This window comes from Dinoponera quadriceps, unplaced genomic scaffold (assembly GCF_001313825.1).
Source record: "Dinoponera quadriceps isolate SergipeBrazil2010 unplaced genomic scaffold, ASM131382v1 scaffold9, whole genome shotgun sequence".
Lineage (NCBI taxonomy): Eukaryota > Metazoa > Arthropoda > Insecta > Hymenoptera > Formicidae > Dinoponera > Dinoponera quadriceps.
The window spans coordinates 1402939-1418920 of record NW_014554295.1 but is presented as its reverse complement, the minus strand read 5'-3'; the positions used below and the strand labels follow the sequence as shown (position 1 = coordinate 1418920).

Here is a 15982-nt window from a genome sequence, read left to right as displayed (position 1 = left end):
CCATGTCGTGGATAAAGGAGCGCACATTGAATTGGCTTCAATTTCTGGCCCTGAAGATCCTGAGGACAGGTCATGTGCCCAGGCATGTAGCGTTCATAATGGACGGCAACAGGCGTTACGCGAACAAGAAACACGTGGCTAAAGTGGAGGGACACACGAAAGGGTGCGTGTATTCTTCACCGGAACTTCTAAAATGTACTTGCGAGTCTGATCTCTCATATTTTATATTTGCATTCTCTGCTTCACTTGTAACAGGTTCGACAAATTAGCGGAGACGCTGAATTGGTGCATGGATCTCGGTGTCACTGAAGTGACCGTGTATGCTTTCAGCATTGAAAATTTCAAACGTAGCCAAGAAGAAGTTGACGCACTCATGCAGCTTGCTAAGCAGAAGTTTAAACGCCTCTTGGAGGAGAAGTAGGTTTCATATTTTTTTCCAATTGGATTTGTTATGATGTGTACCTGTATATCTCCGAGTGTGATGTCTTTAGAGTTAAGCTGATGGAGCATGGAGTGTGTATCCGTGTGATTGGCAATATGTCGTTGATTCCGGAAGATATGCGCAAATTGATCGCTGAAGCTATGACCATCACTAAGAACAACAATAAAGCATTTCTGAACGTTGCATTTGCTTATACATGTAAGTAATCAATTATATAGTCTATATTTATATTGCATATGAACTTCTTCATGAGAAACTGGAAGAATATAGACGTCCCGAATTATTATTTCCATAGCAAGGGATGAAATCACTTATGCAATTAAGGATATAACCAAAGGTGTGAAGTGTAATGAAATTTTACCAGAGGACATCAATGAGAACCTGATTTCCGAGTGTTTATACACTTACAATTCCTTGAATCCGGATTTATTGATCCGTACTTCGGGTGAAGTCAGGCTCAGCGATTTCCTCATGTGGCAAGTAAGAAAATACATATTCCGTCGCGTATTTTCTCACGGGAGCAAACTGTGTGCCCCAAATAACTTGATCTAAATCGCTTTAGATCTCCGATACTTGTGTCTACTTCACCAATCTACTGTGGCCTGAGTTCAGCTTATGGGATTTTCTCAGTGCAATTTTCTATTATCAGAAGTGTTATCCTGATCTACAAAGAGTTGCAAGAATGCGAAATTCGAAGCCAGTCGCGCACAATAATAGAATATCTACGTATGTTGAGAAGTTGCATCACGAGCGACAAGTTATGATTGAAAATATATGCCTACCAGCAGTTCAATCATAAGAAAAAAAACCAATTAGAGCGCTATATATTCCTATAAATACGTCAAATCATGGTCAAATATGTTTTGAGGAACTGTTATATATGTGCATATATATATATATTTTTTTTTTTCAAGTTATCTTGCCAGGATAATGTGATTTACCAAACTATTATGCATTGCGAAAAGTGGTCAACGATGTATATCGACAATATATGTATATATTTATATATTCCTTAAAAAAGTGTAATCATGTAAAAACTAGTCAAACGGTTAGATAAAGTCAATTGCGAATTTGAAGTCAATTGCGAATATTTGACATTTATAAAAATGTCTCCTATTTTAATATGTTTATAGAATTAGGAGGCTCAGGGAAATAATTATAAATAATACTTCCACTTAACATACATGTGCGAGAAGTTGTAGAAACAAAAGTACGTGATATTTAAAATGTGAAGGTAATTAAATACAAAGACATTGGACGAAATCTCCGAGATTTGGAAAGATGCCTGAGCTATGTAACAATGTAACAAGCAATGTAACAATGTAGCAATGTAACAATTGCACACACTTTGTTCGAACAATTCTCTTTCATATTTTTGCCGATATAACACGAGTATAAACATGACATAAAATAGACCTACTCTTATGAATAAATGAGACATTTGAAAGAGATAAGATAAACACTAAATGTTGCTTCTCGGGAAAAAATTCAGGAGCCTTATTCTTCAGTAATATTAACCGTTACGATATACAATTACATTTTCTTATCAGCGATACCAGGAAGCCTTAATATTGTTATATAATGGAATATTTTATTTCTAATACGTTCTAGGGCCTGAGAGAGGGAGGGCACAATTGTAGGTATAGGTGAAAGATTTGCTTCCATAATGTGCTGTAATAATATATTATCGCGCGTTTATAAATTTATTCATTGCTGTATATACATTCCATATATACCAATTTTCCAATTATTCTTCATGGACACTGAAGAATTGTTTTCTCCGTACGCATTAGAAATTTGATAAGATTGCAAAATAGATATGATAAGAAGAACATAATGATGTATCAAATAAATAATAAATGTAACATTAAAATATATGGAACTATATAAAGATATAAATATATGTATATAATTCTTTATATATTATATTTATATATATGTATATATATCTCTCTCTAAGTCCAAGATATAAACGTGTAACAACATGTACATTATTTACAACAAATTGTTTCATTAGGTATTATTGCACGAGACAGACAACAATGTTTATGGACATATATTTAACGTTGGTCATTTTCAAATTAAGTATCAATATGTACAGTATCATTGTATGTAATACTTTAAAGCCGATGGTAGTTCATCGTCAACACAAATAAAATAATCGTGGATGGAATCAAATTTGTTCCTAGATATTACAGGATATCCAATGTTCTGTATGATATCTAGCACATTATATATTATTCAAATTTATATTTCGATCTATATAATTATCTTATTTATAATTTATTTAATATATAACTTTTGAGCCCATTATGAAAATTACATAAATATGATACATTTGCGATATAAATATAATGTCGAAATATGCTCTAAGATTTTCTAACCATTAAGATTTCGGAGTAGTCGCTATGGCTGTCCTTGTTTAATGACGTCAGAAGCGAAAAAACGCTTGTCAAGATTTTTGCGTTATATTTTCAAGTGAAAAGATAAATCTACAAAATGACATTTGTGATCAATTCAGCATACTTGTGAAATTGGACGAATATATTTTTTTCACTCGAACAACCGATAAATAGTCGCCAAATTAATTTTACATGAAACCTTATTTTCCAACCTCTTTTCTCATAATTTTGTCAATATTATTTTACGAATACTTATTGATTGTTCGAGTAAGTATTCGTTCAATTTTGCAAGTTTACTGAATCGATTACAGATGTCATTTTGCGGACACATCTTTTTATTTGAAAGTATAACGCAAAAAATTTGGGCATGTATTTTCTCGCTTGTAACATCACTAAACAAGGACAGTCGTAGCGATTACTACGGAGTCATAAAGATACGTTTGTGTTCGCTTCCTTTTAAATATTCATTTAAGGTACAATAAAGGAACGTACGTTGACAAGTATCTAATAATTAGAAAATTATAATTTGGCAGACAATCCAGCGTTAAAAATTCAATATGTCAATTTTTGGTAATACATAACGCAAAGGACAAAAAACTAAGTTTACATCTAAAAAAAAAAAGTGGATGTAGATATCAATGGTTTTTGTCCAGTTACGATTTGCACAACTTCATCTGTAGTTTCCGCAAAGAATTACGATCCCATTAATTTTCGCTTCGCGCCATTCTGTTGCACCTGTGTCGAAAAAGGTAGAATCAGTCGAAGCAATTGTAGCCAGGGAATAATGTACGGGAAATACTGTAATATTAATATCTCAATACTAACTAGCGTTTAGCTAATTTATGCTTCTCGGACGAATGTTAAGTGACCAGCTGTCGTATCTCCCTGGCCATGTTCTTAGACGCACCTTAATTTTTTTCACAATTCACTGGCTTCCGAGGACCAGTTTTATAACACGGCTCACCTATCGATTGAATCATGTTAAGGAAATTTATTATTCTATATTACTCTATAAAAGATATTTTTCATGACGTCATTTCACTCGGTGGTCGCAATGACATCGAACAAGTGTGAATCCGCGCTGGTTGCATTGTTGATGATAACGAAAACATACGTGAATTTTGAGTGAGTGAGTGTATGTGTGTAAAATTAGTTAGCCTCTCGTCTCCTCTTAATCTGTATTCCACGAAAAAAAAATCAAAGTGCGTCTAATAATACGGCCATGGACTGTGTATACACCGTTTGTCACGTTCGCTGTCCCGTTTTAAACGATACCCAAGTAAGCGAAAATCAACTCGGTCGAATCTCATTTCGAATTGTAAGGCGAATGGCGTCTCGCCGAGGGCTGCCTCTGCCTGGCCAGGAAGGAATGACCTTGCCCGGAACTGAGCGCCGCTAGCCGTTGGTCCACCACGTCCCGATGGGAGGAGAGGCTCAGTTTGTAGAAGGCGGACACCATCAGCTTCTCCTCCATCTCGCGCAGCAGCCTGGTCTCCTTCACGGCGCGCTCCATCTCCTCGATTATCTTGCGCTGCTCCAACAGCTGGTTGCGTAGCACCGCCTCGTTCGGCGAGTGGCTGTGCTTGGAGGACTCGAGGCTCTTGATCACGCTTTTCGCCTTCTCGACGTTCTTCTTGTAATTCTCCTCGCGCGCCGCGTCCTCGTATTCCCGTCGCGTCAGTTTCTCCTGCAGAGCCGCCGCCTTCTGCCGCTGCACCTGCAGAGCGGTCTCCCGTTCCTCCAACTGCAGCGTCAGCCGTTCCTTCTCCGACTGCGTCTTCCGCAGCTCGTCCTGCAAATGCGCGACCCTCTGACCCGTCGCGTCGTCATTCTTGCCGTTCTCGCCGCTCAGCTGCGTCGTCGTCGTCGTCGTCACCTCCTCCAGCTTGGCCTCCAACTCCGTTATCCTCTGACCCGCCTTGCGATTCTGCTCCCGCAGCGCGTTCAGACGCTCCTCCGAGTCGTCGAGCAACGCCTGCACGCACGGCAGTTTCTCCTCGTTCTCCTTCTGCCTCGCCTTCAGCATCTTGTTCTCCCGTTGCAGGCACAACAGCCTCTCCTTTATCTCGAGCGGGATCATCTCGGGAACGCTGTTGTTACTGTCGACGGCGCTGGGCTTCGCCATCATGTTCTCGGCGGCCAGCAGCTGCGCGCAATTCAGCTCCTCGTTCGTCTCCCTCAGCGCGTCCCTCTCGATGACCAGCCGGTCCCTCTCTCGCTGCAATGTGTTCATCCTAACTTCCTTCTTCTTGTCCTCGCACACCAGCCGGTCGTACCTGCTGCTCATTTCGTCCAGCTTGCGCTGGGTCTCGGTCAGCTGCTGCTTGCAGGTCTCCATATGATTGCGCAGCATCGCCGTGCGCTTAATCTCCTCCTCGTAGTCCAGCTTCTCCTGCAGATACTCGAGGTTCTTGTCCTCCAGTATCTTCACCTGCCTCTTGAGGTCACCCATGTCCTCCATCTTCTTCTTGTACGACTCTATCATGAGCTCGTACTTGGCCACCTTATCCACGGTCTCTCTCAATGCGTCCACCTCGTCCTTCAGATGGTTGGCTTCGTCGGCCGCCTTCTGCAGATCCTCCTGCCTCGACTGCAGCTCCAGCACTTCCTTCTCCAGCAGCTCCACCTTCAGCCTGAAATCGTCCCTGGACGTCTCCACCTTGAACATCTCGTCCTTGAGCGTCTCCACCTGCTTCCGCAGGCCGGAGTACTTCAAGATCGAGCCGGACTCCTCCGGATTCTCAAACTCGTCCAGCTGCTCCTGCAGCTTTTTGTTCTCCACGATCAATGCTGCCTTCTCCTCCTGCAGCAGGAACAACTGTTGGTCGAGCTTGTGACACTTCTGTTCCAGCTGATCCTTCATGTCCACCGCCGCCAGTAGGTCGGCATGCAGCCTCGCCTGGACACCGTCAGCCGCATCCACAGGTTCGAAATTCAGGCTAGTGCCCAGGCTCAAGCTAGGCCCGTGAACGCTCCTGTCCAAGTCCTGAATACTCAGCATTATCGCCCGCTGCACAGGCTCTTCCATGCCCATTATCCTAGTGATATACTGCTGCTTCTGATCGCAATTGACGGCGCAGCCCAGAATCAGCTGCAGCAAACGGCACAGCTCATCGCTGTCGCAATGCTCGCCGATCTTGGTTGCGTCCGGCTTGATATAACTGGACAGCTGCTGGTTCAAGCATTCTACGTAGTACTCCATCACAGCCTCCACGATCTTCTTCATATTGCTCACTCTGAGGCGCCAATTGGCCGCTACGTCGGTCTTGATCTTAGCCTTCCACACTACCGTGAACCATTCCGGCGCGATTTGGGCCAAGGCTTCTGCCAGAGCCACCCCGTCGCTTATATCCTCCGCGGAGTTGTGCGGCGCTTGAAGGTCGAACGTGTCTAACCATTTGATCAAATTGTTCAGCTGCTGCTGCTGTTGATCTCCCATTTTGTCCTCCCCCGGGAAAACAGCTCCTCGACTCACTCGACTTGCTGTGCGCTGTGTCAAATTCTGAAAGGCGAGTTGCTTTCGTGAACATGATTCACACTTGTGTTCATCATTCGACCTGTTATTCGTCCGGATAAAATACGATATTGCAAGCTCCACGAGAATGAGAAGTCTCGCAGACCATCTGTGTCGTGTGCTGTGTCCGCGCGAAGTAACCAAAAACTTACCTACGTGCTCGTTGTCATTGCGTTACTCCGATAGCACGTTTCACATCAAGGCGAGAAAATCGTGAGATTACAGATATCGCTGAGGACAATTCGCATACGGATATCTGATAACTCGCAACGTAGCGCGTCAACCAATAAAAATATCCCTCGGGCTATCTCATTGTTCCAACGTTACGCGCTGAAGCGCACCGAACTCGTCGCGCTTGTGATATCGCGTAAGCGCGCGCGTGCGTGCGAGAGATGAAGTCATATCTGACGTTACGCTCGCTTTCCCCTTCTCTCTCTCTCTCTGTTTTATCGTCAAAGGGGTGTGAGTTATATCTATTCCGTAGATCTCCTAGAGTGCTCTTAGAGTAGATTCGTTTAATCTATTACCGAGTCATATCGATTGGAAGATAAAAGTGCACCTCACCCCGCCGTTAAATCGAACACGTATTCATAAGATTAGAAAGAAAGCGTCTGGCCTGTCATTGATTCCTACTACTTGGAAAATGGAAGTCCGTCTGACGCTGGCCGAGTCGGGACAGCGAGTCGAAAACGCCGGAAATGTCGGTCCACGATAGACATTTTAAGGCTTGAGGCTTAAAATATTGATTGTGACCGACACTAATCTGGTAATGTGTGTTCCCGAACGCAATTTACGATACATGTGACAGATTTGAGCAAAAAGGTCCTAGATTGAGAATTTCGATGGCCGAGCTAGTGGCTGCACTGCTATCCGTACAACACGAGAGTCGGTACAAAATGAACGCTGAACGCATTAGTTTTATCTGAACTTCTCTCCTCTTTCTCTCTCATCTTACCGAAATGGGTAATCAATTAGTAGGCATCGCGCCCAGCCAAATATATCCGGTAGAACATTATTTGACGGATCACAGCGACTTGTTGTTCGATGTTAAGTAAGTGCGATCAAATCATTTTGCCTTGCACGCACACTTCCTGCCAGTTATGTACCGAGGCAGCGAGCTGCACGTCAAACTTTCGCTGACATATGATTAGATTGATGTCACATTGCGAGCTGTTCATGATCTCACTGATAGCGATATAATTGATGCTACTGGATATTTATAATATCTCACTGTTTGCCGAAGATCTTCCCTCGTATCGTTAACTATCCTTGTTTGACCAGTATATCGCGTAATAACGTTCTTACTAGTAGTGGCTAATATTTCATTAATATCAAAACAATGACATGTTGATACGATAACATATTCATCAGAGAAAATATTGAAAAAAATATGCGATATTAAACCTTGACAGTGACTTTGACAATGCCAGAATGACGTGGAACTGATTTGTTAAATTTTCTGTCAATTGCAGTTTAGGAAGCACTAGGTTTTTTAAGGTGGCACGGGCCCGCAGCCAGGAGGGTTTGATAGTGGTGAAGATATTTGTAATTCATGACCCAACATTGCCATTATCAGCCTACAAGGACAAGTTAGAAGAGATTAGATCCAAGTTAGCCTCAGCTGTCAACTGCCTACCATTCCAGCGAATGATTGTAAGCATTATGACGGTGAATATAAACGTGTATTACTTACAAGCACATTAGAATTAATTGTATGCTTACATTAGCTCACAGAAAAAGCAGGCTCAATAATGCGGGAATATGTCAAATATTCTCTTTATGACAGGATCAGCACTAGGCCATTTTTAACAAGCATAGAAAAAAAGTGGATCACTTTCCAAGTTATATACGCTCTTCATCAGGCTCATAAGGTACACACTGTTTGTTCACGCTTGTCGTTATTAGATTACGATTTCTGAAAGTCATAAAAGTACATTTTCGTTCTTACAGTTCGGAGTTTGTCACGGTGACATAAAGCTGGAGAATATCATGATAACTAGTTGGAACTGGGTGTTGCTCACGGATTTCGCTAGTTTTAAGCCGACGTATTTACCAGAGGATAATCCTGCAGATTTCTCGTACTTCTTCGATACTTCTAGGAGAAGGTAGAATCCTTAACATTTACATCGAACCTATACTTTTTCTCCTTTATTCTGTACTAGTAACATTACTTTAATAACGAAGTTTTTATTTTATACTAGTAACTTTATTCTGCACTAGTAATGTTACTTTAATAACGAAGTAATCCCTGTTCACTGATATTTTCAGAACGTGTTACATAGCACCCGAGCGATTTGTAAAAACGCTGTCATCGGAATTGAACAATACATTGTTATTACCGGAACAAGAAGTGAAGACAGGTGATTTGCATCCCATGATGGATGTCTTCTCTGCAGGCTGTGCTCTTACGGAATTGTATAACGAAGGTCACCCGCCGTTTGACTTTTCACAACTTTTGGGTATGTATATATAACATTCAGTTTGGTCGCTGACACAGCTTTGGCTTTAGAAAATTTATTAGGGAAATACTAGTCAACGTTTGGATCGCAAAAACCTAATCTTCCTCCAAATCGAATATCTGTATTGGTTAGAGAGTTGTTGTTGAGAATAATGAATGATTAAGAGAACATCGTAAAATGTAACAAAGACTAGAATGCCAGCCGTGTGGAGGAGATTTTACTAATTGTTGAATCCGCATTGAAATATCAAGCGTACAGGAACAATGAGTATTCTGTGAGCAAGCACTTGGACAGTATAGACGACCCGGGTATACGAGAGCTGCTCGGCTCAATGCTGGAGAGAAATCCGGCGAACAGGAAGAGCGCCGAGATTTACCTGTCTCAGGCGCGCGGCACGATATTCCCGGAATACTTTTACTCCTTCTTGCAGTCTTACCTGCACATCTTCTCCCCCGCGCCCATTTTACCGCCGGATGAGAAGATATACAGGCTGAAAAACGACATGGGCAATGTCATCAGTATATTGCGGGCGGGGGAAAGGGAGTGGATTAAGACGAGCGCGATGAAACCCGCGGAAACTGCGAAGGACGGCCAATGCGAGAGCAACGTGGAATCGATCAAGGATGATTCCACGCACAGCGAGGAGAACACGATGATAGAGGTTGACAGCGATCAGAGCTTCGACAAGAACGACTTGGCGCAAGTCGACGCAGCGAGAAACATGCCGCAAGACATCGGGACTGACGTTCGGATGGAGGAGCCGGACTTCAAACCGTCCGACGAGGATCGCAAGGCGTGCGACGCGGAATCCGAGAAACCAGTTGCCACGTCGACTGAGATTCTAGGCTTGGTTATCATCACCCAACTCGTCACGTCTTGCATCAGAGGCCTGCACCATTCGCAGTCGAAACTGCAGAGCTTGGAAATATTGCTGGAGCTTGCCGAGAACGTTTCCGACGAGACGATCCTCGACAGAATATTACCTTATATCGTGAGTAATGCAGCTACATTCGTGAATTTTTGCCGATTTTCTGGAGCCATCCGTAAATGGTTGAAATAATCGTCGAACACCAGAGACCCGTTGTTGTTGTACCAAAGAGGTGTCCTTTTTTCACATTGTACACCGTAAGGGTTGACTTAACGGCGAGGCTCTTCTTTTCGTATTGCTTTCCACGTCTCGAATTCAAAGTCTTGTTTTTAAAGAAGCGAATTTGCTAAACCACGATATTTTTCTTGCGCAGTTTTTCCTGGTTCACGACCCGGCACCGCGGGTGAGAGTGTCAGCGATACACACGTTAACGAAGTGCTTACACCTCGTGAAGTCGATACCGCCTTCGGACATAAATATATTCCCCGAGTACATTCTGCCGGGCTTATCGCAGATAACGCAAGATGAGGCGGTCATCGTCAGAGCAGCTTACGCGGAGAATATCGCGCATCTCGCGCACATCGCTCTGCGTTACCTGGAGAATGCTCATCTGTCCAACCTGAGCAACAAAGAGGGACCAAAGCCCAGCTACGACAGCGAGCTGCAGACTTTGCACGAGATGGTATGACTTCGTAATGTATTCTTCATTTGTTCCTAAGGCTCCCGGGTAGTCGAAAAATTGCACGCTGAAAATTCTTGCGTGTCATCTCCATGTATATATTAGGTGTACAGATTAATTCGGTGCCCCTTTTTCCATGAAATTAAAAGTTTATTTAGAAAGAGTCAAGCACTCGAGATCGTTTTAGCACATTTGCGTAACTACGAAAACGAACGGTCGAGATCTCTTGGAAATCGCCAAGTTTTACCTTGAATTTCAAACTTGACGGTGCATATCTTCATTCCTATCTCTATTTCTAGGTCCAACAATCGGTATCTATGCTGCTGACGGATTCGCAGAATCTGGTGAAACAGACTCTGATGGAGAATGGAATAAACAAATTGTGCGTGTTTTTCGGCAAGCAGAAAGCCAACGACATTCTGCTTAGTCACGTCATTACGTTTTTAAACGACAAGGAAGACAAGGAATTGAGGGGCTCCTTCTTCGAGTGTATAGTCGGTGTCGCTGCTTACGTAGGCTGGCACAGCAGCCCAATATTATTACCATTGCTGCAGCAAGGTCTAACCGATCCCGAAGAATTTGTAATAGCGAAGGCTATAAATGCTATGGCGACGCTAACGGAATTGGGTCTGCTGAACAAATCCGCTCTCTATCAGTTGTTGGGAGACACCATGGTATTTTTGGTACGTGTGTGTGTGTAGCATATAATAACATTCGATGACGTGCAATGTGACAATGACGTCGAATCAAGAACGTATCGAGTCACGTTATAATTGTCGAATCGACGCAGCAAATTTGTGTATCGTCCGTTTTCGTCGTAGGTCCATCCGAATCTCTGGATACTTCACGCGACCGTCGGTTTCATATCCGCGGCAGCGAGGACTCTAAACGTGGTGGACGTCCAATGCAAGGTCCAAACGATGATTCAGCCGTATCTGAAGCACCCATTGATCCAGATAGAGAAGGAGATATTGTTGCTGGAAGCTCTCGTTCCCCCTGTACCCAGAGTGGTCTACGACTCGGTGGTGAAGTACAACGACGTAGAGGAGTTGTTCCAAATGCTGGAACAGAGGCAGGCGGTCAGGACGAAAGCTGTGACCGGCATGGTGCCGCAATACAACGCCATGAGCACCTCGCTACGAAACGTACGTGGATGCGTCGATTATTAACACATTGCCAGCTGCGCTCGAGTTGCGCTTTACTGAATTTTAAGAAGCACAAATTCTTACTTTTAAGCCACTGTGGATGGTTGGCAATGTGTTGATACACACACATAGATACATACACACACGCGCGCGCGCGCGTCTCAGCATATCGCGATTTCGAGGCGATGTCTCCGAAAAAGAAGAAGCAAGATTCAAGTAGATCCTTCGTAGCTTTTCAGACGACTGAGCTCGGAATCGATGACGGAGGCGGTCGAAGATCAGTTGTTGATGATGAAACTGCACCTGGTAAAGATCAACAAGTATTCCGCGGACACCAAGCAAAACACCGCCAAGCAGAACACCAGCAGGCATGCAGACGGTAAGCTGGAATTGAGCGCGATGAAAGATCGGATAAGACATCATATCGTCGTGTTGTATCCCGACGCCAAAAGCGATTTAGCTTTGCCACCTTTCAAGAGGTCAGATCGAAGAACGTCCGATAGCGTTGGCACGTACGCGACGATGAATCAGGAATGGCGCACGATGTTCGCTGCCCAAGATAGTAGCCAGGTATCATCGTGAACTAAATGCATCGGTGAAAAAAAAAAAACCCTTCTCTCGTCTATCGCATCGTTCTTCGCCGATCGATAATAACCTTTGTCGCACGTCGCAGCACGCTATCGTTAGAATGTCGGACATGACCGGAAGCAGCGGCAGTCTCAGCCAGAGCATACACGGCGGAGACATCCACTTGTCCCCGCAGCATTGTCTGTCGGACGTGGCCATTATAAATTCCTACATCAACGACCATTCCCTCCACGAGCGGTCTTACATACAGTGTAAGTGAAATCGAAAACGTTCACTAAGATCGGAGTTGGGAGAGTTGCTTTTCATAAGTAACACCGTTGTCCTTGCTTGTTATTCGTTGGAAAAAAAATCTGTAACTCGTTACTCGGTAGAAGTAACGAGTTGTCACTATTTTCGTTATTCTTTCGTCAGGTTTTGAAGACTTTTCTTTTTGAAGATTCATAAAGTTTTAGAAGTCAGATTTTAGAAGGTTTCTTGAGAAGGTATTAAGCGTTGCGTGATTTTGCAGACAGGTGTGCACCGTGCCGATTGGAAGTGCGACGGTTAACGTGCCGCAAGCAAGAACAGCACGCTGCGGCATTGAGGGCACAGCATTGGGCTAACAACGTCGCCTGGGAAACCGGTAAATAAAAATGTCACACATCATACATGAATTACATCGCATTTGTATCGCAGAATCATTATAATGTGCGTCTTCGATGCATTATCGATCGGTGAATCTGAAAGGCGCCAAGAGATTGCTACCGAACGATTGGAGGCCTCGAGGAATCCCGGTCGCACATCTCCATGAGCACAGAGCCGCGGTGAACAGGCTGGTCTCGATAGTGGACACTTCTCTGTTCGCGAGCAGTTCCTCGGACGGATGCATTAAGATCTGGGACGCTAGCAAGATGGAAGGGCGAAATATCGCCAATCGTTCCAGGTATAGAATCCTCCTTTTGTCGGCAACGATCATCGTGAGGACATTTATGAAGCCGTCGGTCAACGCAGTTACGCGTGATACTAACCTTTCAAATCATCCTTCGACCAGGCAAACGTTTATGCACAAAGGAGGCCCACTGATTGGCTTAACCGTGTGCGACCAAGGGCAGTCTTTGGCGAGTTCAGCGAGTCAGACCGGAGAAGTGTTTGTAGTTCGGATCGAGCCGAATTCCAGTAAAATGAGCGTGATGGGCATTCGTCAATTGGATCCTCAGGTAATAACGAGTCTACTTGCAGCAACCAACATATGACGCACGATAATTATTCCAATAAAATATGTTGCGATTATTTCAACAGGAAGAAGGTTGCGCCGTCGATCTTCAGTTCTTAGATTCCGGCTCGCAGTCGGTTCTTGTGTACGCCTCGCTGTACGGGTCGTTGGTAGGTTGGGACCTACGATGTCGCGGCACAACGTGGCGCTTGGAAAACGACCTGAAACACGGACTCATCACATCGTTCTGCGTGAACAGTCATCAGCAGTGGTTGACGCTCGGCACGAGCTCGGGTATTCACACCTGTTGGGATCTGAGATTCCAGCTGCCGATAACCAACATCAAGCATCGAAACGGTAAATTGTTTAATTAGACATTAATTTACCTTATTTGCCTACGTTATTGATATATTATCGTTTGCAACCGATGCACAAACGCAAATTATTCTCGTGGCCACCTTTAGGTCACAGAGTGCGAAAGGTGATCACGCATCCAACGGAGCCCTCGTGGATCATTTCGGCGGTGCAAGGTAACAACGAGATCTCCATGTGGGATCTGGAGACCAATCATCGGCAGATGGTACTGTGGGCGTCGAAGAATCCGCCTCTGAGCAACACCCAGGATAGCAATAGCGTGTGCGCCATGTACGCCGGATGCATCGACTGTTCGGGCTTCCTCTTGGCTGGCGGCACCGACATGAAGTTGCGCTTCTGGGACTTGAAGATGCCCACTGCGTCTTACGTAGCCTTGCCCGCTGCCAACGACGTCGTACGTCGGCCGAATTCGTCGAAATATGAGTCAGTATTTCATGAGTCGGCAATTAATTTTTTCCACCCAATGAACGTTTCGTCTAATTTATGCATATCCATTTTCTTGTGAGGGAAAAGTGTTCATTTCTTGCTTCCGTGCGTTTATAGAAATACATTTCGGTAATAGAAGTTTACGTGGTTGAACTCGTAAAATTTTGGTTCATTCCGCAGACAACGTTTGATAGAGGGGTCCAATGTTGTGCGAGAGATGTTGGTAGGTGACGATTCCACGCCGTCCTTCGGCGGGGGTGGGAGAAACCTGGAGGAGAGCGGTCCCGAGACCCCACCTTCCGGCCACCACGACACGATCTCTGCTGTAGCAATGACGAACACTTACATTCTGACCGGCAGCACGGACGGCCTGATACAAGTCTGGAAATGATTGTATTCCTTGCTATCGCGCCCAAAGTTCCTCGCTCAGGTGACATCGGGTTTTTCACCACATCGGAGCGGAGTTTTTCTCTTACGATAACGAAAACGTTGTGATTCAAGTAAGAAGTAACGGTTACCTCACATTTTGTCCAAGCAGATCACTCAGCTATATCCGCTATATGGGCGATATCCGTAATGTACAATGCGATTCATTTTTAGAGAATTACCGACACAAACAAACAAATACGATAATGCAATATCTCTTTAGTGAAATTAACGATTATGTATATACTTTTTCATGATTTTGCGATTATCATTCGTCGGATATTACGGCGGTACATCCCACATACACACACACGCGCACACATACATACACACTTGTGTTGCTCGGATCAGCTTCGCAAATCAAACTCGGTTCAGAGCTCAGAACTCAATTTTCAAGTATATATATGTATTTTTATAGATAAACACTGCGTAGTAAAAGAGCGGACGACCCGATTTCGATTTCGCTCTTCCACCCGTTATTGTAATTCAATTATCCGGAAAATTGTGCTGTAGGATTTTAAGCCGCAACAGCGACGTTATTTCAAACATCGACGTACACACGATATACCGCCGTGCTGTACTAATTCTGTGATCCTGGACTGTATATATACATATAGGATATATAATATATATATACACAATATTATTTAAGATTACCGGTGATTATATACGATTGCGCTATAGGGGGAGGAGCGTGCATTTCTTAAGAGAACCGGACGTAAACTCTCACGCTGTGTGTAATAATGTATATAGTTTATTTTTGTACGCGCTAAAGAGAGGAGAACTCAGAGTATTATTGATGTATTATTAGACAATTGTCGTAATTTGGCTTAAGACGGAGTGTCGATCGCGCCGATTTTGTTGTTGACCGCGGATCGCGATATTAAGACAAGCCTTTAAAGTAATTTTATTTAAGTAGCGAATGTACTTTGGGTTCGTGCTTGCATCTCATCGCGTTTGCAGCTAAAAGATAAGGGGAAAAAGATACTCGAGGAGTATCAAGTATCACTCCGTGATACGATATAGCGATACGTGATACATGAATACGCGATATTTTTTTCCAGTACCAAAGGTATAAAATGTATCGAGATACGATAAGGTGTAAAATAAAATTTTTTTACCTTTTCTCAATGAAATTCGATTGAGGGAGAGAGAGAGAGAGAGAGAGAGAGATGTCGGTGCGAACCAAGAAGAAAAAGAAGAAACAAGGAGGGAGGGAAGAGGAGGGGCAAGTAACAAGATTCGTGTACAAAAAGACGCGAGAAAGAAACGGTGGCAGTTATTTCCTCGCTTCGTAATTTACATACAACGCGTACAGTACAGTAAGTAGCTATATGTAACCGCGAATATTTATGTATATTAGTTTATGTATGTACCTTCGGCACACATACACATACGGATATATACATACATACACACACAGATACACACAACGCGGACGCACATACATGCGCGCATACATATAA

The 15982-nt window shown here is 43.7% G+C and overlaps 3 protein-coding genes across 4 annotated transcripts; 2 read left to right on the top strand and 1 right to left on the bottom strand.

The window, feature by feature from the left end:
• The first annotated feature begins 2 nt into the window (after positions 1–2).
• Positions 3–2732, top strand: LOC106743998 (dehydrodolichyl diphosphate syntase complex subunit DHDDS). Its single transcript, XM_014618379.1, has 5 exons — positions 3–163; positions 256–417; positions 492–640; positions 738–922; positions 1005–2732. Exons 1-5 carry the CDS (start codon positions 3–5, stop codon positions 1239–1241), a joined length of 894 nt encoding a protein of 297 aa, XP_014473865.1. The 3' UTR covers positions 1242–2732.
• Positions 2725–6939, bottom strand: LOC106743990 (protein Hook homolog 3). Its single transcript, XM_014618366.1, has 2 exons — positions 6511–6939; positions 2725–6346 (listed from the first exon to the last, which is right to left on the bottom strand). Exon 2 carries the CDS (start codon positions 6281–6283, stop codon positions 4151–4153), a length of 2133 nt encoding a protein of 710 aa, XP_014473852.1. The 5' UTR covers positions 6284–6346; positions 6511–6939; the 3' UTR covers positions 2725–4150.
• Positions 6940–7243: 304 nt separating this feature from the next.
• LOC106744008 (phosphoinositide 3-kinase regulatory subunit 4) lies at positions 7244–15641 on the top strand. 2 transcript variants are annotated; one of them, XM_014618390.1, is made up of 17 exons: positions 7244–7409; positions 7831–8011; positions 8086–8229; positions 8309–8463; positions 8627–8817; positions 9069–9808; positions 10059–10367; positions 10664–11047; positions 11186–11509; positions 11741–12079; positions 12183–12348; positions 12606–12719; positions 12824–13019; positions 13128–13293; positions 13376–13646; positions 13754–14087; positions 14271–15641. In XM_014618390.1, the coding sequence occupies exons 1-17, from the start codon at positions 7318–7320 to the stop codon at positions 14479–14481; spliced, it is 4317 nt and encodes a 1438-aa protein (XP_014473876.1). In that variant the 5' UTR covers positions 7244–7317; the 3' UTR covers positions 14482–15641. The 2 variants fall into 2 exon arrangements, 1 of the variants encoding a protein (XP_014473876.1); XR_001374416.1 differs by lacking the exons at positions 12606–12719; positions 12824–13019; positions 13128–13293; ... (1 more) ...; positions 13754–14087; positions 14271–15641 and having other exon boundaries at positions 11741–11888; positions 11987–12079; positions 12183–12271.
• Positions 15642–15982: the final 341 nt, after the last annotated feature.

Bases quoted from the DNA above. Each gene is read 5' to 3' on its own strand.
- LOC106743998 (XM_014618379.1), top strand. From the start codon at position 3: ATGTCGTGGATAAAGGAGCGCACATTGAATTGGCTTCAATTTCTGGCC. The intron at 164-255 runs GTGCGTGTATTC...CACTTGTAACAG, and splicing joins GTGGAGGGACACACGAAAGG to GTTCGACAAATTAGCGGAGA. The intron at 641-737 runs GTAAGTAATCAA...TTATTTCCATAG, and splicing joins CGTTGCATTTGCTTATACAT to CAAGGGATGAAATCACTTAT.
- LOC106743990 (XM_014618366.1), bottom strand. From the start codon at position 6,283: ATGGGAGATCAACAGCAGCAGCAGCTGAACAATTTGATCAAATGGTTA.
- LOC106744008 (XM_014618390.1), top strand. From the start codon at position 7,318: ATGGGTAATCAATTAGTAGGCATCGCGCCCAGCCAAATATATCCGGTA. The intron at 13,020-13,127 runs GTATAGAATCCT...TCCTTCGACCAG, and splicing joins AATATCGCCAATCGTTCCAG to GCAAACGTTTATGCACAAAG. The intron at 14,088-14,270 runs GTCAGTATTTCA...TTCATTCCGCAG, and splicing joins CCGAATTCGTCGAAATATGA to ACAACGTTTGATAGAGGGGT.